Source organism: Perognathus longimembris, chromosome 1 (assembly GCF_023159225.1).
Source record: "Perognathus longimembris pacificus isolate PPM17 chromosome 1, ASM2315922v1, whole genome shotgun sequence".
NCBI lineage: Eukaryota > Metazoa > Chordata > Mammalia > Rodentia > Heteromyidae > Perognathus > Perognathus longimembris.
In genome coordinates, this window is record NC_063161.1 from 101,272,556 (window position 1) to 101,296,689 (window position 24,134).

Consider the following 24,134-nt stretch of genomic DNA (forward strand, 5'->3'; position numbering starts at 1 on the left):
CTCCTTGCTCTGTTCTCTTCTCCCAGTTTCTTCTTCAAATTACATAAAACCACAAGTCTGACAACTCACAAATGAGCCATACTTTGTGTTCCTTCTAAAAGCTTCAGAATGTAAGAGTGGATAAAAGCACTGCACACTTTTCTTTGTAGGGTGTATCAGAGCATACTGAGGGATGCTACTAAGCCAGTATTAGCATGCATGTGTCCTTGCTTAGGCCATGTCCTGCCATCCACAAGTTCTTTGAGAAGGGCAGTAGTTTCTTTACAGGAGCCTGAGAGATCACCTGTTGACACCTTCTCTTAAAGCACAGTAGATTTTTATAAAGTGGGAATTCAAAGTTTTGCAGAAATGAACATATACATGATAGCATTCAGAGGACAGAGCCTAATTATAAGAGAAACCAGATTAGCCACGGGTGCTGTGAAACAAAATCCACACTTGGTTCTTGATTCTCCCCCTTTCTATGGTGGAATGAACAGAAAGCAAATCAGGGAGCACATTTGTGATTTTACAGTCAGGCTGGAAAGAGCTGTCTGCCCCAAAGTCTTAGAAAGACATGCTTGTCATACTGAAGACTGTGATGATCTCGGTTTGACCAAAGTTTCATCTTTCATTCAAAATACTTTTAAAAATTAGAAGAGTAAGAAATTGAAATGTGAGCACACTAGAGCATCAGAATGGACCAAGTTGTTTCATAGCCTATGCACTAAGGTATATTTTTAAAATACTTTTGTAAAGGTATCACTGAAAATGACTTTGTGTTTAGGCCTTATATAAAAAAATAGCCAAAGGGACTATGAAAAAATCCCCAGGCCTTCAAACTAGAGTTTCAGTGAAGAGTTGTGTGCTTTAGCTCATCTTTTGTGAACCACCTGCCTTTCCAACAGTTGACAAGGCAGGATACAGTGAGTGTTAGTCATGAAGAATAGGAAAAGGATATGAAAAAAAGGAAGGGAAAAGTTCGGGGGAAAGATAGGCAGTTGAGAGGGTACACAGAAGGAAATGATCAAAGGAGTGCAAAGTAAATGCAAAATAAGTGCAAGGTAAACACATGGTGTCTTGTGTCTGTTTTCCTGTCCCTGGCATTTCTCAGGCAGAGAATCAGAGCACAGACAATGGAGAACCAGTCAAAGGACAAAGTTCACACGGTGAAGTTACTGACCAGTCAATCCATGAGACTGGGAGCATGGTGTATGTGTGCGTGTGTGCTTTTGTGTGTGAGTATATGTGTGCACCCATTCCATTTCCCTAAGGAACCCTCTGTGTGTGTGTGTGTGTGTGTGTGTGTGTGTGTGCACCCATTCCATTTCCCTAAGGGACCCTGTGTATGTGTGTGTGTGTGCCCATTCCATTTCCCTCAGGGAGCCTCTGCTAACTAGCTACAAAACATTCCAGGTGTAGGGTCAAGGCAGAGTAAAAGATCTGGCAAAACATATGTAACTGAAAGGGTTAAAATAATAACAATCTCCATCCAAAGAACAAACCTTTAAATATTTTCTTCTTGTTAAAGAAATGTAAATAACAAGTATTTAAGAGCCCAAAACAACATATGTGGCTGGAAGAAGAAACTTCATTTTGCCATTGGAGAAACACTGAGAAGCAATTGGCCAGCACTGAAGCTATTCAAAAACTAGAGGGAACCCCAGAACATTTGTCCAACTGGAGACCATAGTAGGCTTTGGATGTTGATTTTCCTGGTCTGGCTTGGCTTTGCATTGTGCAGCTGTGATGAAGAATGGTGGGTAAGGCAGCTCACTGTGCCAAAGGTAACAGGGCTGTCCTTCCCTCTTTGGAATTTTCAGCAAGGGTTATTCCCAAACTTGATTTCCAGGCAGATATTGTTTCACTGATGTATTTTGAGGGATGACAGCAAGGAAGTAACAGGTATCTGGTAGTGTGAGACTCTAAATTCCCTTTGAAAAGAAAGTCCTGCTGGTCACCTTGTCCAGCAAATTGAGAGAGAAAAAGGAACAAGTGCAAACTTCCTGCCACCATTTTCCGTCTGGCTTTCCAGACATGGTAACCTCTCTGCTCCACACATTGAGTTGACATACTGCTTCACTTGATCGGTGAGAACATGAAAACAAAAGGCCAGAAATCACCACTAAAAGGCTCTGGATATGCAGTAGAGGGCATGGAAGCTTTTAGCCTTCTGTGTAGACTGAGGAGAGCTGGCTAGGGCAGCGGTCCACTGCACTGATCTGTAGGAGTGTGGTATCTTCAGGCCCATGGCGAAGGGACTCCCCAAAGAGGCTGGAGGAACCAGAAGGTAAGTCATACACTGGAAGAGAAAGAGCATAGAAGTCAGCAATGCAACCATGCAGCCTCAGTAGCTCACTAGGTGTTGGCTGCAGGCTTGGGACTTTCATCATGCCTCTGTCCTTAAGGAACCCAGAGCAGAAGAAGGCTGACTTGCAAGTAGCTGGCTAAATCATGATGACCTTGCACAAAACATGTGTGTAGCAGAAGTAAAAGAAAATACTCTAGAGAAATAAGAGGTAGATATAGTAAAGTTGAATCATGAAAGAGAATGGGATGCTGGATGTGGGTGGCTCACATCTGTAATCCTAACTACTCAAGAGGCCCAAATCTGAGGATCCTAGTTCAAAACCAGCCTCAGCAGGAAAGTCCACAAGACTCTTACTTCCAATTAACCACCAGAAACCAGGATGTGGTGCTGTGGCTCAAAGTGGTAGAGTGTTAGCCTTGAGCAAAAGGGACAGTACCTAGGTCCTGAGTTCAAGTCTCATGATCGACCAAACAAAACCCAAAACAAACCCAAGAGAATGGGATACAGAGGTAGGGAAAGAATATTCCAGAAGGATGATGGAAGAGGATGAACAGCTGGAGTGGGGTTCAGGTTGTAGATGGTTGGAGGAGTTTGTAGGAAAACTACATACATGCAGGTATAGAGAGTTTGATGTGGTCTAAGTCAGATCTGAGAGGAGAATCCTGTGCTGTAGACACAGTTTTATTAACTATTTAGAAAAGTGGGACATTTTATCCCTCATATTTGAAAGGCAATGTTCAGTGTGAGAAGGCAGAAAGTAATGTTAGGGAACTTTGTTGAAAGGTACTGCCTCAGTCTAGGGGAGTGATGATGGCCCCTGAATGTGTTAGGTAGAAACTAGAATGTAGGGTGAACTGGAGTTGTATTTCAAGAATAGTTGGACAGGAATTGATGTAGTAAAAACTAGTCCAGGCCAGTCACCCAGAAACCCACTTGCCTATTAGCCTGAGTGCCTACGTGACAGATTCCCAATGTACCTGTAATGCCAGAATGAGTGGAGAAGGCTCTGTGGAAAACATCGAAACCAGTCTGGCCAATGGATGTAGGGACCAGGCAGTCCTCGAAGGATGGTACCACACTGCAGGAGCTGCTGGGCGGCACGGTTCTCTGGGATTCCGTGTAATGTGGTGGGCAGAATGTCTGCAGCTGTCCATAAAATCCTGAAATTCAAGCACAGCCTTGAGTTACCTCACATATAAGATCATTCCAATCCAGCTACTATCTTACTCAGCCTGGATTGCTGTAACAAAATATCTCCAACTCTTAGACTACTTGGTTTTGTTTTATGGTGTCCATTATGGGGCTTGAACTCAGAGCATGGGCACTTTTCGCTCAAGGCTAGCACTCTATCACTTGAGCCACAGTCCCACTTTCAGCTTTTTATTTTTTCTGGTTAACTGGAAATAGGAGTCTCGTGGACTTTCCTACCTAGGTTGGCTTTGAATCCCAAGCCTCAGATCTTAGCCACCTGAGTAGCTCAGATTACAGGCATGAGCTATAGATGCCTGGCTCTTAGACTATTATCAAGCAAGCATTTACATGGACTGAAGCTCTTTAGCCTTAAGAGTGATTTCAAGGCTTCATGGCTTTATAATGAGTTTAGTTTGTTTAGCGACCAATGCATAAGGTCTAACCTTCTTGTAGCTTTCACAAGTCTTGGACGCTGAAAATCTCATCTTCAGGAAACCATACTATCTCAGTTCCTCCTACCAAGTTTTGCATGCAACATCCTTTCTCCTTTATTCTGTTTCCACATTTGACAAAGCCAACCTAACCAAAAAAATCCAGCATAAATCCATTCATCCATCTTTCTAACAGATACATTTATTACATTAAGGTGTTTCTCATTATGTCTTTTCTCATTAAATAGGTACCTCATGTGCCTTAGATGGATGCAACTTCCTTATCATTATTGTTAGTCATTGTGGTAAATGGGAATTCTTAAAGGGAATAAATAAAATAATTAAGAAATAAAAGGAAAATATTTTCAGTACTCAAAATCAATCATCAATCTTTTGATATCTTCCATCTATCCTTTTCAATTTTTTTTTGGCCAATCCTGGGGCTTGAACTCAGGGCCTGAGCACTGTCCCTGTCTTCTTTTTGCTCAAGGCTAGCACTCTACCACTTAAGCCACAGCACCACTTCAAGCTTTTTCTGTATATGTAGTCCTGAGAATCGAACCCAGGGCTTCATGCATGCTAGGCAAGCACTGTACCACTAGGCCACATTCCCAGACCTCAATTTTTTTCTCATTCAATGAAATGTGCCTTGGTGTCTTATGTGATACTTTTCTGTGATCTTCTATATCTCCCATGATCCTCTAACTTGTCCTAATTGTTCTCCTTGCTTCATAATAAATTTAAACCAGTAGAGTATGTTCTTGGAGTATAGTATGCTATATAATGATGGAGCTGGCAACTGGGGGCTCATGCCTGTAATCCTAACTACACAGGAGGCTGAGATCTGAGGATCAACGGCTCAGAGTAAGCTTGAGCCAGAAAGTCTGTGAGAGTCTTATCTCTATTTAACCAACAAAAAGCCAGAAGTGCAGCTGTAGCTCAAGGGGCTGAGAGCCATCCTTGAATGAAAAAAATCCAGTGAGAACATAAGGCTCTGAGTTCAAGACCAATTTCTTTTAGCTCTCTCTCTCTCTCTCCATGTATATGTATATATATATATACATGAACACATATATACACAAATATATGTATATGTTACATACATATATACACACATATGCATACAGACACGTGTATATATGTGTGTGTATATATGAATTGTTAATTGCATACTTTATTGGAGGAGCAACTCTACTGGTATCTAAAGCTGCTTTTCATTCTATTTCCTCCACTGAAGAATATGAATGGTATTGCATGCTTCCCCAGGCCATTGTGCAGATTAACTGAGTCATCCAATAAGGATGTTTGTTTCTAACATGTTAAAGTGCTTTGGAAACTAAACATTCATTATATCTCTCTCCTGTTTTTGATTTGGAAAATCAAAAGGGATTAATAGAGGAAGTACTCCAGGATTCCTTCCAAAAACACTGAATTGAGAGGAAGCAGAACTTATTTATGGACTTTGGTCTTACCTTTCTCCACTAGACCTGCCTGTTCAGTTCTTAAGAGTGTCAGGCTTTGTGCCTGGTTAAGAAAGTCGGAGCCACCTGTCAGCAAGCAAAGAAGGTGCTATTTGGGTTGTTTTTAGCTTTCTAAGTAAAAGCAGTGTACAGAGACCTATCCAGTCTACTTTTCAGCATCAGACCCTCAGATCACCCCTGGCTAGAAGGGCTGTTTTATGGTTTCCATGAATACTATTGATGATTTTATGTTTAACTGTGCATAAGCCCATTATGACACAGCTGACCCTCTAGGAGCTTATGATCCAAGACAGAAATCAAATAGAAACTCATGGACAAGGTACATTCACAGAAGTAAGCAATAACAATAGCATTAATAAACAGTTAATAGTGCACTACTATAGAAGAGTAGCAGAAATATCCACATAAGGTTTGCAGAAAGATTAACATTTGTTGCATTAGCAGCAGAAGCAAATGAAAAAAAAAAGATTATTCTCTGTTGGTTTCCTAAAGGCACGATCTCAAAAGACAGACAAGCAAAGACCCCAAACTAGTAACTCACAAATCCTTGCATCATTGATTAATCAATATGAATGAGTTATCCCTCCTCAAGCTACCAAAGAAATAAAAATCAAATAACAAAATGCCATCTTCTTTCTACTGAATTAGCTAAGACTTTAGAAAAATTATTCTTAATGCTAAAGTGTGAATAGTGAAGAAGATAATTCTATGCTGTGTCATAGAACTTGTGAAAAGTATATATATTCTAATTCTTCAAGAAAACCTTTTGACACCCTGTTTAGATCTGAAAGTGTTTATACTCTTGGATTTGAATTTGTACTTCTGAGAAAGTACCCTAAAAGCATATTTTAAGGAACTCAAGGAATTCTGCATAGAGCACTAATGATCATAATGAACTGGGAACCAAAAATGGACAATCATCAGAGAATGATTAAGCAAGTGGTCAAACCTTTTAAAAATGCAAGTACTAAGTAACTATTGAAATACTATTTATAAGGTGCATTTAATGGCACGAAAAAGTCACTGTTAAGCTCAGTTCAATTATTTTATTTAAAAACCTTATTAACATAAATTAATTATATAAAGGGGCTTCATTGTGATACAGGTAACAGTATATAAGGCACTTTGATCAAATTCTCCCCAACTATGTTACTCTTTAAACTTCTCCCTTTCCCCTCCATCTTCTGCTCTATAATTTTTCCTTCTTTCCTTCCTCCCTCCCTCCCTCCTCTCTTCCCTCCTTCCCTCCCTCCCTCCCTCATTTTCTTATCTGAGTTGAGTATCAGGATAATATTGGCTTCATGAGTACTGGAGAGTGAGTTTCTTTCTTTTCTATCCTATGATCCTTTGAATTTCACTGGTATTTTTTCTAGTATCCCTTTCTCACTGCTACTTTTGTCAGGTTTTTGTTTTTGTCTTTTCCATCTTTCTTTTGGTTAATGTGGCTAACATTTTGTAATCTTATGTATTTTTTTCAAAAACTCATCTTTTTGTTGTGTTGATTCTTTGCATTGTGTTAATCCAGACTTCATTAATGTTTCACCATGTTTTATTATTTCAATAGAATTTCACAATTTTTTTCCTGCCTACTAATTTGGAGTTGGGCTTGTTCTTATTTTTCTAAGAGCTTGAGATGAATCATTGACTTATTTATTTAAGATCTCATTGATTTCTTTTTTTTCAGTTTCAGTTTATTGCCAAGTTGATGTACAGAGTTAAAAGGTAGGGTAGTGAGTACATTTCTTGTCATACTTGTTACCCCCTCCCTCATTTTTCTTCTACCTTCCCTCCCCACAACACACTTCCCCCTAAGTTTTACAGTTAATTTCCAACATATTATCTTGTGAGTATCAGTATTGGATTGGTTTGCCCTTTATCCTTTATCTCACCATTTTGATGTTCCCCTTCACTTCCCTAATTCAGGTAAATGTATATACAATATCCAGGGTACCAAAATCAAATACAGTAACAACAGGAGATAAACCATAGGAAAGAAAAAAAATTCACATGGTAAAATAATAAACAACAATACTAAAACAACAATAAAAGCCATCTTGCTTCCATATCTTGGAGTTCATTTCAATTTCACATAGTACATACATATATGTACATACATAGCTACTGAGCTATTTCTAAATGCAGGTGCTCATAGCTCTAAACTTTCCTCTTTCCACTGCTTCTGCAGTATCTCAGATATTCTGGTAAGCTGTGCTTGCATATTAGGATTCTAGGATTTTTAAGTTTTCTCTTTATTTAATAACCCACTTGTCATTCAGCTCAATCTCCATGTGATTTAATTGCTACTGTGGTGTTTTTGTTTTATTTCTAGTTTTATGTCATTATACATTATTTATACTCTTTATTCCATACTGATATCTAACAATAATTCCATACTGTTCTCTAGTAAGGTCCCAGTGGCTCATGTTGTAATCCTAGCTACTGAAGAGACTGAGATCTGGAAGGAGAAATGTTTGCTAGATCCCACTTCCAAAATAACCAGCAAAAAGCCATGCTTGAGGAAGTAGTAGAGCATCAGCTATGCATACAAGAAGTCTTGAATTCAAACCCGTAACACACGGGTACCCACCCACATGTAGCACGTTATATTGTAAGAGAATGGAAAAAGCATAACATCCTGGGACATTTCTGGTCCTTCAGAGACCTATGTATATTGTTTAACTGTGGTTCCTGGATCCTGTAATAACTGCCACATATCCTGACTTCACCCCAGTGGGGTCTCAAACAGCAACAAGTCTAAGTGATTTGAAGTAACCATAAATCAGATATGTGTAATTTGGGGTATTCACTAGGAATTGAAATAAGGATACTAGGTCTAACCAGTGCCATCTTGGCCACATAGTGGGAACTGTGTTTAACTGTTGCCTTCTTGTGTTTATGGTAGAGGCAGGGAAGTTCCCTTCCCCAGGTGATGGGTGTGCCTGAATTCTTAGAGGCAGGAGCAGGCTCTTGAAAGATAGGTTACTGGACCTGTCAGTCCTGTGCCTTGAGGTCACCTCTGGAGTTTCCATTGACTCTACCCCCTGCCCCTGTCCTTATTTAAGTTGGGACCAGCTCAGGTGCCATTACACTATACCCATGTCTCCTGGCTCTCCTTCAGTCGCCATGGTGTCACACTTCAGCTCTCCAGGAGTGGTTCTTGTTCATTGGAATTGCTTTTCTGCTCTTTCTTTCCTATTCTCATGGTTCAGTTTTCTCACAGTGTTAAGTGTATTTGGTGTGTTTGGGACAGGAGTCCACATGCAATTGCCGGCTTTCTAGTAAAGGCTCCCAATTCAACTTCTCAAGATGTGCCTTCTCCATTTCTCATGACTGAGCTCCCATACAACAGAATGATTCGGATTTCGAGTATCTGGTAGTCAGGCATATTGCAAACATGGCAAACAAACTAGAAGAAAAGCATTACTGTGGTCTAGAATGTACTCTCTTCACTCAACAAAATAGAAAGTATTTGCTGACTATATCTCTACACTGGCTCTATTCAAAATTGTCACCCATAAATTACTTCAGAGTATACCACAGTATAAAATTACCAAACCAAGAAAAGAAGACCTTAGTGACTGAACTTTCATGACTCTTCAAATATAATCACTTAGGTACAATGACATTTAGAAAAAGTCACTGGCCTTTTGGTGAAAACCAATTCATTCTCTTTCCTAGCTTCTTTCTTGTTTCTGAGACTGAATGCAAATGTCACATTGCTTCATTCTACATATGGATATTAAATTTCTAAAACTTTAAAAAGTTTGTGATGTAATACAATATAGCCAGTGATGGTAAATATTAAACCCAACATTCTGGGCTTTATCTTTCAATCTAGACCTAAGGGAGGATAGCAAAGTAGTCCATAATTCCTGCCTTTGGTTGAAATGAATCTATTACAACAAAGATGGCCTCACAGGCCTGCAGTGATTCTCATAGCCAACCCAAGAAAAGAAAATCCTCATAAAATTCATTTCTCCAAGTAGCCTGTTAAAAAACATGCCAAATATACTGGTGTGGATGGTTGTGATCAATGAAATCAAAGCATTTTCACATAGTCTTTCACAGCACTGTTTCCACAAAACTAACAAAAATTTTAAGAAGAAAATTCCATTAGGATCTTACCACACACAAACAGAGAGAGGCCTAACTCATTTTCTGTGGAATGGTTCCAGTGGTTGGATTTCATGTAGAAAATCTGGGAAGAACTGGACTTCTTGGACACAAAGCAAAATGAGGCAAGATGTTACCTCATTTTGTGAGCATGAAACCTAATGGTAATGGCAAGGCCAGCCAACCTATCATTTCATCAGACAGTGATGGTTTTCAAGCACTTATTCTGGTACTGAGAAAGACCAAAGGAGTAGAATGATTCTTCTTTGAGGACTGCTAATGTAGTTGGATTGAGGACACAAATATTTATTTATAGCTGAACAGATCAAAATATAAATTGCCAACAAATCCTAGTTGTCACTCTCATTTCAAAATCATTCACCTTAATTTTAGAAGTTATTTTTCCTCCAAGAATGGAAGAAGGGAGGAATTTGAAAATAATCTCATTCTACCTAAATTGCAACTCCTGTAAACTCAGGAAAAACATTCCTGTTATTCTCAATTTTAGGAAAATTTTCATTCTTTCTAAAAACAAAATTTGCTTTTTCTATTGGCAAAAATATTTGGGGCTAATTACATCAACTAGGAAATGTAGCCTAATATAAACTGTGAGTGTAAAATTGTTTTTATTTCCACAGTTCAGAAATGGCCAGATATATACATTCAAAACTGATGTTATATTTTTATATATACATATATAATCAAATATATATGATTATTTATTTGCATTCTATTTTCTCCAACAATACTGTCCATGAGTTCTTTTTTAAAAAGCATTATCACTAAAATTTATTCCTAAAAGTTTTGTTTCTTTTGTCATGAAGGGTCACTGAATGTCTCTTTATAACATGTGTAATGAAGAATTCACCCAGGCATCTAGGTGTTGATTTCTTTCCCAAGTGATAGTGGATGTTATAGGAGAATGGGATTGCATAACTAAATACAGTAAAGAAAGGTGATCTCTAGGACAGTGTTATCCAACAGAACATTCCAGTTCTTTAACTGTGCTGAAGCTGTAGCTTTATATATTTATGCAGCATTTGAAATGTGGCTAACATAACCAAAGGGACTAATTTTTACACTTTATTTAATTTTAATTAATTTCAACTTAAATGGCTATACATTGCTCCTGATACTATATGACACAGGGTAACTCTAGGGCAATTTGAATTCTCAGGTTTAGTAGACATTTCAGAAAGATTTCTGATTAAATTCCTGAAAGAAAAATACATGATTTGATAAGAGTTTAAATAAAGGTCAGAAAAAATTATTTCAGACTCTCAACCTTCAAGAGAGGAAGTATATCAAAATATTACGACTATATTCATTTCTTAATAACACTTAACTCTTTTTTTAAAGAAATAAGAGTATAAATAGATCTGTAAATAAATAATGCTCATTTGAGCCCTGACTCTCAAGAAGTTGAGTATTGTTTTAGACTAAACTGCCAGGGAATTCAATGTCCCCATTAGAACCCCTTTCCTTTGGAAAAGCAACAGCAGAGAAAGGAAATACATGCCACCTAATTTCTGTGCTTTAGACTGTGGACAAGTTCACAGTGTACACTGGGAGTAGACAACACATAGACATCTCCATTCTTTGGACCAGGTGAATCAAGTGTCATCCAGAGAAGGCACTACTCAAATATGGACACATATGAATGGAGACTAATACCATCAGTCAATGGCATGAAAATGTGCTAGGTCATGATGTGTACTTAGGACGTTTGTTTATATAGAAGATGGTTGGGAAACCCCAAGTTCTCATGCTTTTTCATGGTAATGCTGGAGGACAATCACTAAACCCTGGGTACCAGGAAGAGTACTGAACAGACCACCTTGAAGACTAAGAATGACCTTTGCCTGCATCTGGGTCATCTGGAACTATGATGATTTCCCCCACCTTTTAGATGCCAAGATGTCCTCACAGATTATAACCTCATCAAGCTCAAAGTCTTCTGTGAAGATACTCAGAAATAATAATCAGGAACTATTTATTCCCCAGTACTCTTTGATACTTGCAGTTGAGAAAAACACTTAGTGTTGAATATGCTCTAGTTTGCCTTAGTTCAGGCATTCAGGCCAGTCACCATAGTTTTCCAGTTATTTCCAAAAGTTCAAGAGTCAGTTGTTCTAGACAATGATTGACAGAATGTAGTGTTAGGGATCAAACCTAGCACATGCTAGGCAAAAGTTCTCCCATTTAGCTAGATCTCTAGCCCTACAAGGTTGATTGAGGTATGTGCTTGTCAATGTTACTGCTATATTTCTGTAAAATAGGTGTTTTATTAGGATCTGTTTGTCAGGTTCCCAAAAAATTAAAGATGATTAAAAGGGATCATCTGATGTGAAAAGGCTGAACGTGGTACCTGACACATAGTTTACACTCGATGTTTTAGTTTTTTTTCCTGTTCTCCCAGTAACACCCGCACTGCAGTCTCAATGCTTTCTTTCACTTAACAAGTATTTCATAAGAATTTACTCAAGTGATGGGGACATAGTAGTGAAAAACCAAAACAAAACCATGAAAGCTTCCATGTCTCCTTGGAAGCTTACATTTTAGTGGGAGAAAAATAATAATCAGCACAGATAAGGAATTAAATAACATAATTTCATGCAACATATAAAAATCAAAAGGAAATTTTCTTGAAGGGACATACAGCAAAGCAACTCTTCTCAGCACAGTGAAGTCATGACAGAACAAAAGAGAAACAACAGATAAAGAGGTTTCATTATCACTGACCTTCTTTTTCCTAGCCCCAGGATGGCAAGTATAATTGAGTGGCACCTATACAACTCAGCCAAAGACCAACATTTACAGAGAGAAATTCCTGCCAATGTTACTGGACAGTGCATGCCTGGGAATGATAAGCAACAATAGTAGCAGGGGCTATGGTGGCAGTCCCTCCATTTCTTGATGATACAGCTGAATTTTAGACAAGGGAAGGAAGATACTTATATTTATGAGCTTTATAGTTCTAGATTTTCTTGAAAGGCTATAATTTTGTGGGCTGCTTTAGGAAATGTAGTATTTTTGGTTTTGTCACATGACTGCTGCATAGGTAGAAACATGGCTAAGTCCACGTGATGACTGGGTGGGGTAAAATCAGAGACCTTGATAAACAGGAGATGTGAGACTTTCTTTGGCTCTTTGACTTCTTTTGCCCCAACACTCTCATGGCTTTCTATGGATTCCCTTTCTCTCTGGGTACTTTTGAGCTGCTCTCTTTGAGAGATATTCACAAACTTTGACATAAGCCAAGTCTTGAGGAAAGAAAAGATGGATTTTATGGGAACCCCCTTAATTTTCCACATAAGTTTTCCATGAATATAATAACTGCTCTAAAAAAATAAGGTACTAAAACTTGAGTGAGTTTGTAATGCCTTTCTAGTATTTACCTCCAGCTTTCTCTACTGAAATGTGTATTCCATCAAAGCAGGACCTTGTCTCCTTTGCTCGCTGTTGTGTCCCTGGTTACATAGAATAACACCTGAAAAAGACTTTAGCCCGTATGTAAAAGGCACTCCATAATCACCTGGTTGAGCAAAGGCCAAGAAATCTTAGTTACTTTATTGACTATGTGAATGACAGGCCTTTCTAAGAACATCATTGTGTTTCTAAAGAGACCTGAAGCCTTCAATTCACTGTCCACTATTACCATTCATCCTTGGCCAACCTTGCTGCTGTGGAAAGCCTTTGGTCTCACTAATCATTGGGATATAGAGTCAGAGAACAGGATAAAGAAGGGTTTGGGGAACGCTGGGATTCTGTTGTGTGGTGAACTAATGGCATGAGAAAGTAGAAGAGAAAGGCAACAAGGATGAAAGACAATCCTTACTAGAAATATCCCTTCCACATGCTTGGAGATGGGAGGCTCACTCTTTCAACTCCACTGAGTTAAATCTTTCCTCTGAAGGTTACAGTTCTGTTTTGTTTTTTTACCACCACCAAATGAGAAAAAAATCACCCCACTTAGCCATGCCAAAGCAGTGTCAAAATACACAAATTCGGATATTTTGTGACACTTCTTTTTTGAAAGGTGATCTAAACTATGTTCTCATTTCACAGACTGAGGGCTGGAAGCAGAGAAACTGTTGGATATTTCGCCTTTAAAACCAATACTTGGTTGATAAGATACCACGCAAAACTAATTTAGCAGTGATACTTACTAGATAATTGGAAATTACTAGATGGTTGGAAATTAACTATACAACTTGGAGGGGTCAGGGTTTGGGAGGGGAGAAACCTGGGAGAAAATGAAGGAAGGAGTATACTGTTAAAAAAGAAATGTACTCTTAATACCCACCTTATGCAACTGTAACCTCTCTGTACATCACCTTAACAGTAAAAATAAAATGAGAACAAAAGTAAAATAGAGCTAACATCCTATCTGTGTCATATGAGGAAAGTAAAATACTTTTTAAAGTGAAGCTAGACAATTACCTTACATACATAAATATAATAAAAAAGTATCTTTTGTGTTTAAAATTAAAAAAACGAAAAGACATCTAATAATTTAAGCATTCTTCAAAAGCCAGATACTTGGAATTATTTATAGATCCAGCCTTCACCTTGACACAAATGGGCAAAATATCTAAAACAATAATCATATAACCACCTCAGTCTAGAACTTTCTCAATGACAATTCACCAGCACTGTTTTGTGTTATTTTTGTGTGTGGAATATTTTGGCTAGTATTTTAACCACTCGGAATTCTGTTGTAAGCAAGTAAAGGATCTAATAAGTATTTTGCTTGCACACAAGAATAATCCTACATGTCTGAAATTGAAAATCTTACTTATGATGTCATTTTAACAGTTTTAATGCACAAAGAGAGAAAGAGAGAGAAAGGGGGAGGGAGAGAGGGAGGGAGGGAGAATTAGAGCAATTTAGCTAAATCCAATAGCTACCAAGTTTCAAAACCAGGATTCAAATCTTGGCCTATTTGTTGACATAGTTCATGAAGACTAGAAGGCTGAAGCTCAGTGACCATATGAATTTAAACAGAATTTTGTCACTTTTGTTGAGGTTTCTTGAGGCCAAATTTCAGCCAAAGTTACTTATACTGGGTCCACATTTTAGGAAGAACATAATTATTAGGTGAAAGATACTGAGTTAATTAATAAAATTGATGAAACCACTAAAAATTCTAAAACCTCAAATGGATTAAAGCTGACATATTATTAGTTTCTTATGGCTATTTTCCTTCTTAGTCACTGTTTTATTTCTATGCATTGCATGAAAAATTTGGATCTGGCTTAGAGTTGGATCCAACTGCATCTGAATAGCCTGTTAACCAAATTGTTTGTCTTTAGGCAAATTCTTATCCTTCACAAGTCTCACATTCTTTCAAAGTAATACTTATTTTATAAAGTGGTAAGAAATATGTATGGCAGGGTTCACTTATGGCATTCCCTGGCACTTGACTAGGCCACAGTAATAGGAACAATTCTGTTCCAATGAGATAAGTGTGGAGGTTTCAGTATGTAACATAAGTTCTGCAGCAATTTCTCTCACATAACTTACTGTCCTGAAGTATAACAATGATGCTACTCGTGTGTGTATATGTGTGTGTGTGTGTGTGTGTGTGTGTGTGTGTGTGTGTGTGTGTGTCTGCCTGTCAGTAATGGGGCTTGATTTTAGAGCCTGGGTATTGTTCCTTATCTCTTTTGCTCAAGGCTGGGAAGCCACTGATCCAGACTTTTAGAGGTGAATGAGACTTCTGGGGGACAAGAGGGGTGTAGCTTTGAACTGTGATCCTTAGATCTCAGCACTCTGAGGAGCTAGGATTACAACATGTGAGTCACCTATATTAGGCAATGCTACTCTTTTCCCCTCCCCCCTTCCCCCTCCCCCCCTCCTGGTCCTGGGGCTTGAACTCAGGACCTGGTTGCTGTCCCTGACTTCTTTTGCTCAAGGGTAGTGTGCTACCCCTTTTGAGCCCCAGCTCCACTTCTGATTTTTGAGTGGTTAATTGAGATAAGTCTCACTGGGACTTTTCAGGCGAGGTTGGCTTTGAACTGTGATCCTCAGATCTCAGCCTCCTGAGTAGCTAGGATTATAGGTGTGAGCCACTGGTGCCCAGCTGGCAAATGCATCTCCATAATTTGGTTATCATTTCACCTTCTTTCCCAGCCTTGGACATCAACACCATGCAGCTCTTTGTTTGAGACAGAGCCTAAGCTTCCTTCCTGGAAGAGGTAGAGAAACTAACTCTTCATTTTCATACACGATCTATAAATGGGGAAGTTACAGGCACAGCACACAGACTGTGTTAGGAAGACAGATTTGTCTTCAGGCTGAGAACTGAACCAGCTTGCAAAGCACTGAAGCTATTTACGACTGACATTTAAAGCAGCTACTGTACTAAGAAAGAGGAAAATAATGGAAATAACAACTCTCCGAACTCCACTTGTGCACATTGCTACTGAAGGAATCCCATGATAGTGGTTCCAAAGTTGATCTTTGAAGCAACAGCCAGTGGCATGAGAAAAGCCCACACCTGGCTGCAAAAAGGAGGACCGTTAATTCCTATGACTTGCGCTGCCAGTATGCAGGCCACAGTGGTATATGCTCTCCACTTGTGCCCAGTAGCACTTTGTCTGGTCCACAGCAAAGATGGTGACAGCACTGATCATCTTTAGCCACACTATAGCCTTCAGGCTCATCTGTATTTCTGGTGGTGGTGGGTTTTCTACCTGTAAAGGGCTTAAATTAAGGGGGTGGGCTAGGCAGATTATGTTGTTAGAACAGACAATAAAGAAGAGGAGGGAAAACAGAAGGAAAAGCAAGGCATGTGTAAAAACAACATGCTTGGCTAAAAGCTGTAATCAATTCATTTAAATACTCCCAACCACCCCAGACTCTAGCAACATGGTGGCCTATGGCTTCCAACTCCTCAGAATGATAAGCTGCCGAAGAAAAGGAATTGCAACTTGTCTCAGTAATTGCCATGTGTGGATACATACAGTTATATTAAATGGTTCAGTGAATCCTGACAGTGAAAAAGCACATTTTGTAAATTACATAGAGATTCACAAAATGCCCAAGTCCAAAGGAGGCTGAGACAGATTTGAAAGCCAGCTCTGTTCATTATTCACTAGCTGTGTAGCCTTGAAGAAAGTATGGGCTCTCTGAGCCTCTGACTCCCTATGTACATGAAAAGAATAATATTTGTATAGCTACAGGATTCTCAAATGGGGGAGCCAATGAAAGTCATTCAGTGTCCAGGTAGCCAATGATTTGTTTTGCATACTTTATGCTGTATCTGCTAACCACATCTAAAGATTCAAATCCTAGAGACAAGCAAGTCCAGACACGAAGAGCAGAGGTGGTAGCCATGCTGTATCTGATGGCGAAGTACACTTGACATTTTGCTACTGGTTAAGGTTGAAGAGAATGAACTGGTACTGTTTCTGTGAATGATGACTAGGATTAGGTGTCTTTAAGGACCAAATGTAACAATTTGTGTGAAAACGTTTTGCCAGCTGTGTAAACCATTAAAAAAATTCTAGTTCCCATTGTCTCATTATAAGCAGAGAGTTATCTATCTTTCTATATCCTCTGAGCATGGAGTACATGTGCCTGTGATTGTGTCAGATTTCTTCCCATAAGGCCAACAAATGTTTTGATCCCAGGGTGCTTGTGTCTAATACACAACAAGGGAATTAAGGCAAAGAATAAAGATTTAATTCTGTCTCGGTCTTTCCACGAGGGCCATCCTGTTTTTCTACAGGTTTTAGTTCATGCTGCATTTTTAGGACTTTCCTCCAAGAGAGAAAGGGAGAAGGAAGCTGACAAATATTTACCTTCTCACTTGAAGGAAGGAAGGAAGGAAGGAAGGAAGGTAGGAAGGAAGGAAGGAAGGAAGGAAGGAAGGAAAGGAAACCAAAAAAGTTCTTCATTTGGATTACCCTAATTGAGAACCATAGCAAGGGTCCCCAGAGCTACAGCTTGGGCCAGAGATTCTTCAAGCACCAGCTCATCTGGGCATGCTTGTTACCAACACCATGTGTGTTTTTGGCTCTAAGAATTTATGAATCAGAACTTCTGGAGGAAGGACCTGTGAATAGCAAAGTGGAAGCTCTTCCAAGGAGCAACTCTTCTCTGTGGACTGGGCATGGGAAAGAAGAAGAGAATGCTGGTAACTGTCCTAAGAAGGCTTTGAGTTGGGCTAGGAATGTGACTTAGTGGTAGAGTGCTTGCCTAGCATGCATGAAGCCCTGCATTTGATTCTTCCATGCCACATAAACAGAAAAAAACAGAAGTGGTGCTGTGGTTCAAGTGGTAGAGTGCTAGCCTTGAGCAAAACAAGGTCAGGGACAGTGCCCAGGCCCTGGGTTCAACCCCCAGGGCTGGCAAAAAAAAAAAAAAAAAGACTGAGATACACTTTCAGCAGACAGGGGTCAAGATGACTTTCCCAGCTCCATCCCTCAGGCCCTTTCTCTTGCATGTTAAGTTCCTGGTCAAAGTGAAATCATCAGATGTCATCTGGATGACTCAGAAGTCTGGGTGTCATTGTTGATCCAGTTCTGATCCTGTGGCTTAGACTTTTGTTGACAAGCTATAAACAAACTCCCACATTATATCCGCTTTGCTAACCAGATGATTTCTTGCTTCTCCACCTTTCATGTCTGATAATACAATTATCCATTTCATTCTTGCCAGTGATCCAATGACTTGATAATTATTTCACCCTCTGAATCTCTGAGCCTCCTGTCCAAATCTCTATCACATATGGTTATGTCTTCTGAACTCTACAGTCTAGAACCTTATGCTTATATTAAATATGGGCTTCTGACCTACATTCATCTAATCTATATTTGTAGATAGGACAGTGGATATTTTGTTTGAGAAACTAACAAATGTCCCTGCATCCTAGAATTCCTGCCATCTCTTTCCAACTTACCTTTACATCTTATCAGACCTTGAAGACACTGACCAAGAATCTGAGCAACTAATATATGACATCTCTCTGGCCCCTTTCTCCTGCAACAGACTTCTTTCCATTGTCACCTGGGGAACACAGTCTGTGAGTGTAACTTATCTACAGGGTCCTTCTGTCTTTGCCTAAGTTAATCCCACTGCACACCTTGCTTGCAATTTTTAAGCATCTCAAAATATGTCAAGTGCTGCAAGGGACAAAGAGATAATACGATACCAAGGACCATGAGCAATATTCTCTGCTAAGCTCACAGGCTCTATGTGCCAAAATACACAACTACTAAATAGCATCAAAATACCACAGATAGCCTTTATATAAACAGAAGCTCAAGACAGCTGAGATTAAAAAAAATTCCTCTATCAATGAAGCTTTAGGTGCGAGAACAAAACATAGTACATAACTGGTCCTAAATATCTAGGAATTAATGGATGGGTGAATGACAGATACCACAGCTAATACTTTTGGTGAAATCATTGATGGTTATAAGAATTACAATAGAGCTCAAGAATCCTGAAATAAGAACTTTGTACATATAGAATAATTTATCAGACTTTGATGACATTATGTAACTTCCCTTTATATCACAGGAGCTTTCTTAAAGTACAGAGAGAAACAAAGGTGATGAAAATAATGTTCAATAGGCTCTGACCAGGTTACCTGGATCCTGGATGGTTTTGATGTTTTGAGTCATATTTTTCTTCTGGATGGTGGGGAGGTTACTAAACCTGGCCTCAGATAAAGAATGGTCAGTAGAACCGAGCAACTAATTCTATCCAGAGACACCTTGGGCTTTTTTAGGAAACCATTCCAACATTAAAAATTGTATTCAACTGTCCTGACCTCCATCTCTAAGTACGTAGGGGTTAACAATATATTTCCTTTTCATGTCAAAAGGTTATAATGAAGAGTTAGGGATCTATCCAACAGTGTATTGGGTGTTGTTCTTTTTTTGTACTTATGTAAAATTATGTCTGTACAAATATATTTATGATGTACATTATAAAAGAGTAGATACTACCACTGATGTCACGGATGTGGATAAAAAGTGCTGTATTATCTGCATATGCAAAGCACCTTGGGTAATCACTAGATTAATTTAAAATCCCTGAATCATTTGGCCATAACGATGAGGAAATTTGAGAACTTGCTTTGAGATGTGTGGATATGAGGTTAAGGTTGATGAAAGAATGCAGGAAGGGAGGGGTTGGTGGTTACATTTAAATGATCAAGAAAAATGTCTAAATGTTTTTTTTCATTTTTAAATCTCAACAGACTTGCATCTTAAAAGGTCTAGTTCTTAAAGACCTTGCAAAAGAATGGAGGGTTTAGTCAGAACAATTTGGTTACAGAGGGAAAATTCCTGTAATCAGAATGAACACTAACAATTTTAAGTAAACCAGCAAGAAATATGAAGGGAACTGGGGTTGTTTTGCACCCTGGTGCTGAGTCTAGATGACCTGAATGGGGACAGATCAAGGGACTTGTAGCATTTCATTGTTTTGTTTTCTGTTTTATTAACATAGTGGCTTTACTACCAGTAACATCGGGATTCCTGATGCATGAGGCTTTGCTTTTTTTCTCTTCTCTAAAGGAGTTCCACCCACAGTTCTTCACATCTTTTTTCTTTTGAACCATCAGTTATTTACAATATATACACAGAAAACTTCAATTTAAAATATAAGATTAAAAGAAACAGATTGTTGTTAACATGTTTCATCCTGAAGAGTTCAAGAGAGCCCCTAAAATAGTTAGAAGGAAAATACTTAATTGATTTTGAGTTCTGGTGATTACCAGATGTAAATCTCATGATTTTCACCTATAAAACAATATATTGCTTCAAAGAAACTGTCATTATGTGTCTTAGTGACTGAAAAAGCACCAAATCTAAACACCCACCTATAGATATTTTTAAGTTAGGTGGTAGAGAAGCTAGAATAACCAATGAAGACTCCCCCCCCCCCCCCGCCCCGGCTGTTTCCTTCTCCTCAATACATTTTTGAATTTCAAGTAAACTGCTGCCCTGCAACTGACACAACTTGATTGGCAGAGTCAAAGATGAGGTGACCATTGAGTAAGTACTACAAAATCTATATCATAGTTCCTGATATTTAATGCCAGGGTTTAGTGTTCAATGAGCTATGGTTTGTGAGGCAGAGCACTAACCATGAGCAAAAAAGCTCATGGACAATGCCCAGGCTCTGAATTCAAGCCCTGAAACACACACACACACACACACACACACACACACACACACACACACACACACACAGAGAAAATACAGAATTTGATGCCATATTTATGACAAAGCATATGAATATATACAATCTCTATATATTTACATATTTGTGAACATTTACAGGTATGTGTGTGTGCATGTATGTGTGTACAAAGACATGCACATATATACACATGTGTATGTAAATAGATACATTCATTTCTGTAAGCATCTTAAAAGTCTAAAAGAATGCTCACAAATTTCTATAAATAATGATTACCCTTGGGCAGTTAAATTGGGGTAAGCATAAGGCTGGGAGAAGACCTTAATTCTTTATAAGTACAGTAAGAATTCTTTTGCTTTTCTTTTTGGTCAGGAGTGGGGCTTGAAGTTGGGGTCTGGGCACTGTCCCTGAGCTCCTTTTGCTTAAGACTAGGGCTCCACCACTTTGAGTCACAGCTCCATTTTCAGTTATACATACATACACTAGATAAACTGGAGATAAAAGTCACACAGACTTTCCTGCCTGGCTAGCTTTGAACTGCAATCCTTACATCTCAACCTCCTGAGTAGCTAGGATTACAGGTGTGAGCCACCTGTTCCAGGCACAATAAAAATTCTTAAAAAGATAGAGCAGGTTAATTTCTTCGTTCATAATTTAAAATGTAAGAATTTTAATTGTAGTTAAGAACTGGGCTCAGAGTTCAGGAACTCAGGCTTGTTGTTTGAGATGTCTGGCTTACAAAGTCAAAGTTTCCCCAGTATACATGTACTTGTGAAAACATAGCATATACTGCATAACATCGAATGGAGAAGGAGACTGACACACATCCAACATGTCTGTGGAAGAAACAGATTTGTACAAAAACTAAGTAAAAGAAAGGTGTTTGGAGATAGGCAGATAGCAGATCTGAACTGGAATCTAATATATAACCTTATGGTTATGAACATTTGAGAAACTGAAAATGCTATGGAATTAAGGAACTTGTGTCTATCAGCATTGGGGAATGCCTCAAAATTCCACTTCCACATGGCGGTGACTGCCCAGAATTTCAGTGCTGGACTGTTGGTACCAGCCATGTGTTAGGAATTCCCTTATAGAAACACTCACAGGGATGTGGTTGTATATTAAATGTACCTTAAGGTGAAAGCATGTTGCCTCATTCTAATTTCAAGTGCACAATATCCCAGGCAGGTGGTCAGCACTGTGAATCAAAAGGCAGGGACAGGGAAATATGTAGAAAGTGCCCAGAGAAAATACAGGAACCCAGGAAACCTGAGTGTTATGCACAATTTGCCAAGGGCTGGCTCCAGCAAGCTATAACCAAACATCTTTCCCTTCCTTCTATTTATTGGAACACATTTATTTAGCAACTAACTGTGCAAAGCATTGTGAGAGGATGCTTGCTTTGTCAGAAGAAAACTTGGAGTTTAACAATGATAAGATCACTAAATCATCATTGATGAAATACCTACTGCACATTTTTCCAGTGAGTTTAATTGTGTGTGTGAATGTGTGTGTGTGTGCGCATATACACACACACACACACTTCTGGGTGAAGATCCTTCAGATGTTTATGTTATACACACAAATTATGCACAGTTCAGCCATCCACAACCAATCACTCAAGTAGCTCTTCTTAATTTCCTCCCACAGAACTCATGTTGAAATGTTGAGTGCATCTCACATATACACCTAAATTTAACATCTTTTTTTTTTCAGAATTAACACACTGTCAGTTTATCAAGTATTACTTATGTAAAATGGGAACTTGGAGTAATTTTGTAGTAATTAAGTATATGAGAGTAATTAAGGATTTCTCCGAATCTAATCACCAATCCCTAGTACTCTTTAGGCATTAATAACATCAGGATTGATACTGAAAATTACTCCTGATTATGAGTGCTGATGATAACATCCAAATAGCATAAAGTATACGCACTGGCTCATTTCTTTTGTGAATATGTCACAACTTTCTCAGCAGAGTCTGTAACATGGTTGCTTTATAACCAATTACACATGTCTTCCTGAGATTCCAAGAAATGGTGACCTACTCATCCTGAAGTCGTAAGCAAGGCAATTTCTAGACTTTCCCTTTATTATGACAACCTCACATTTACAATTGTGACTCAATTTCCTGTGGAGGAGTATGTTTATTGTCTTTAAAATGTGCTTTCATAAAAAAAGAGTAATCTTTAAAGATTTAACACTCTAAACCTCCAGCAATGAGATCAGTTGTGGCAATGACCCAAAGAGCTCCTCCTGAAAAGTGCCAACTGGACAATTAAAAGAGTAAACAGCCAACAGAGGAAGACGCTGGATTAACTCATACCTGCCACGGCATTCCCATGTACACACTAGTGTGCTGAGATTTCTATAATTTGAAAGATGGTTTGGTTCTTGATTTGGACAGGCCCTTTACAATGTGTTTTGTTCTTCAAGGCCTGTTGAGAGCTGGAAACCTTTTGCTTCCCCCATGCAGTCAATCTGAACTGGCTTGACAGGCTTACAGCTCCATACTGAGGTAGGAAAATGCTACTATTGTCTGGCCTGCTTCTTCAAGCCCCACAGACAGGACATGCTTTAAATCGGGGAAAAAGACAGCTTAGACACCACAGGGGCTGTAACCAAGTGAGAAGCTCCCCACTTCCCATTGCCGCTGTGTTATATCAAACAGCCTGCGCTAAGGAGGGCGCCTCATGGTGTTTTCCTAATGAAATCTAATAACTGGACCATGGATGATGAAAATCGTTTCACCAGAGGGGTGAAAAAAAAAGAAAAAAAGCAAGAACAAGCAGTGGAAACAAGAGATAAACTTAAGAGAAAGAGAGGGGCATTTCATGCAGTCAGACATCTGTTTCCCAAGAGGCAGTCTAAACCAATCTGTCTGTGAACTTGGTAGTGCCGGTGCCATTTTACAGATTAGAAAAGCATTCCAGAGTTCAGAAGGTCTTCCAACATGCTTCTCAAGTTAGCATTATTAACACATCCTCAGTTTGGTTAAGCATAGGATGCACTAAAATATTTTCCTTCCTTCTTCCCTCTCTTTCCTCCCTCCATCCCTCCCTTCCTTCCTTCTTTCCTTTCTGTCATGGGGCTTGAACTCAGGGCCTGAGATCTTTTGCAAGGCTGACACTCTACCATTTTAGGCCACAGATCTATTTCTTCTATTTCTTCATCTTCTCCTCCTTTTAGTGGTTATTTGGAGATAAGAGTCTCACTGGGACTTAATGCCCAGGCTGGCTTCGAACTGTGATCCTCAGATTTCAGCCTCCTGAGTAGTTAAGATTAGTGGTTTAAAACAGCCATCTTTCTATCTTCCTTTGTACTCCCAAGACAAACTTGGGCTATACTTGCCCACTTTTCACCCTCCTGCCTGAAACCAGGACTCCATGTGTAGAATACCAGTTTTCCTATTGTGTCTAGGAAAACATAACAAAGCAGAAGATGAGAGCGGGCCTGGACGCT

At 39.0% G+C, this 24,134-nt stretch overlaps 1 protein-coding gene across 6 annotated transcripts in view; it reads right to left on the reverse strand.

Moving 5' to 3' along the window:
• Positions 1-334: 334 nt before the first annotated feature.
• Glis3 (GLIS family zinc finger 3) overlaps positions 335-24,134 on the reverse strand; it is a 446,841-nt gene continuing 423,041 nt past the window's right edge. For all 6 annotated transcript variants that reach the window (XM_048352520.1, XM_048351965.1, XM_048349751.1 and 3 more), the window contains 2 exons: positions 3,268-3,450; positions 335-2,281 (listed from right to left, as the gene is read on the reverse strand). In XM_048352520.1, the coding sequence (XP_048208477.1) occupies positions 2,145-2,281; positions 3,268-3,450 (320 nt within the window). In that variant the 3' untranslated portion in view covers positions 335-2,144. The remainder of the gene's footprint in view (positions 2,282-3,267; positions 3,451-24,134) is intronic.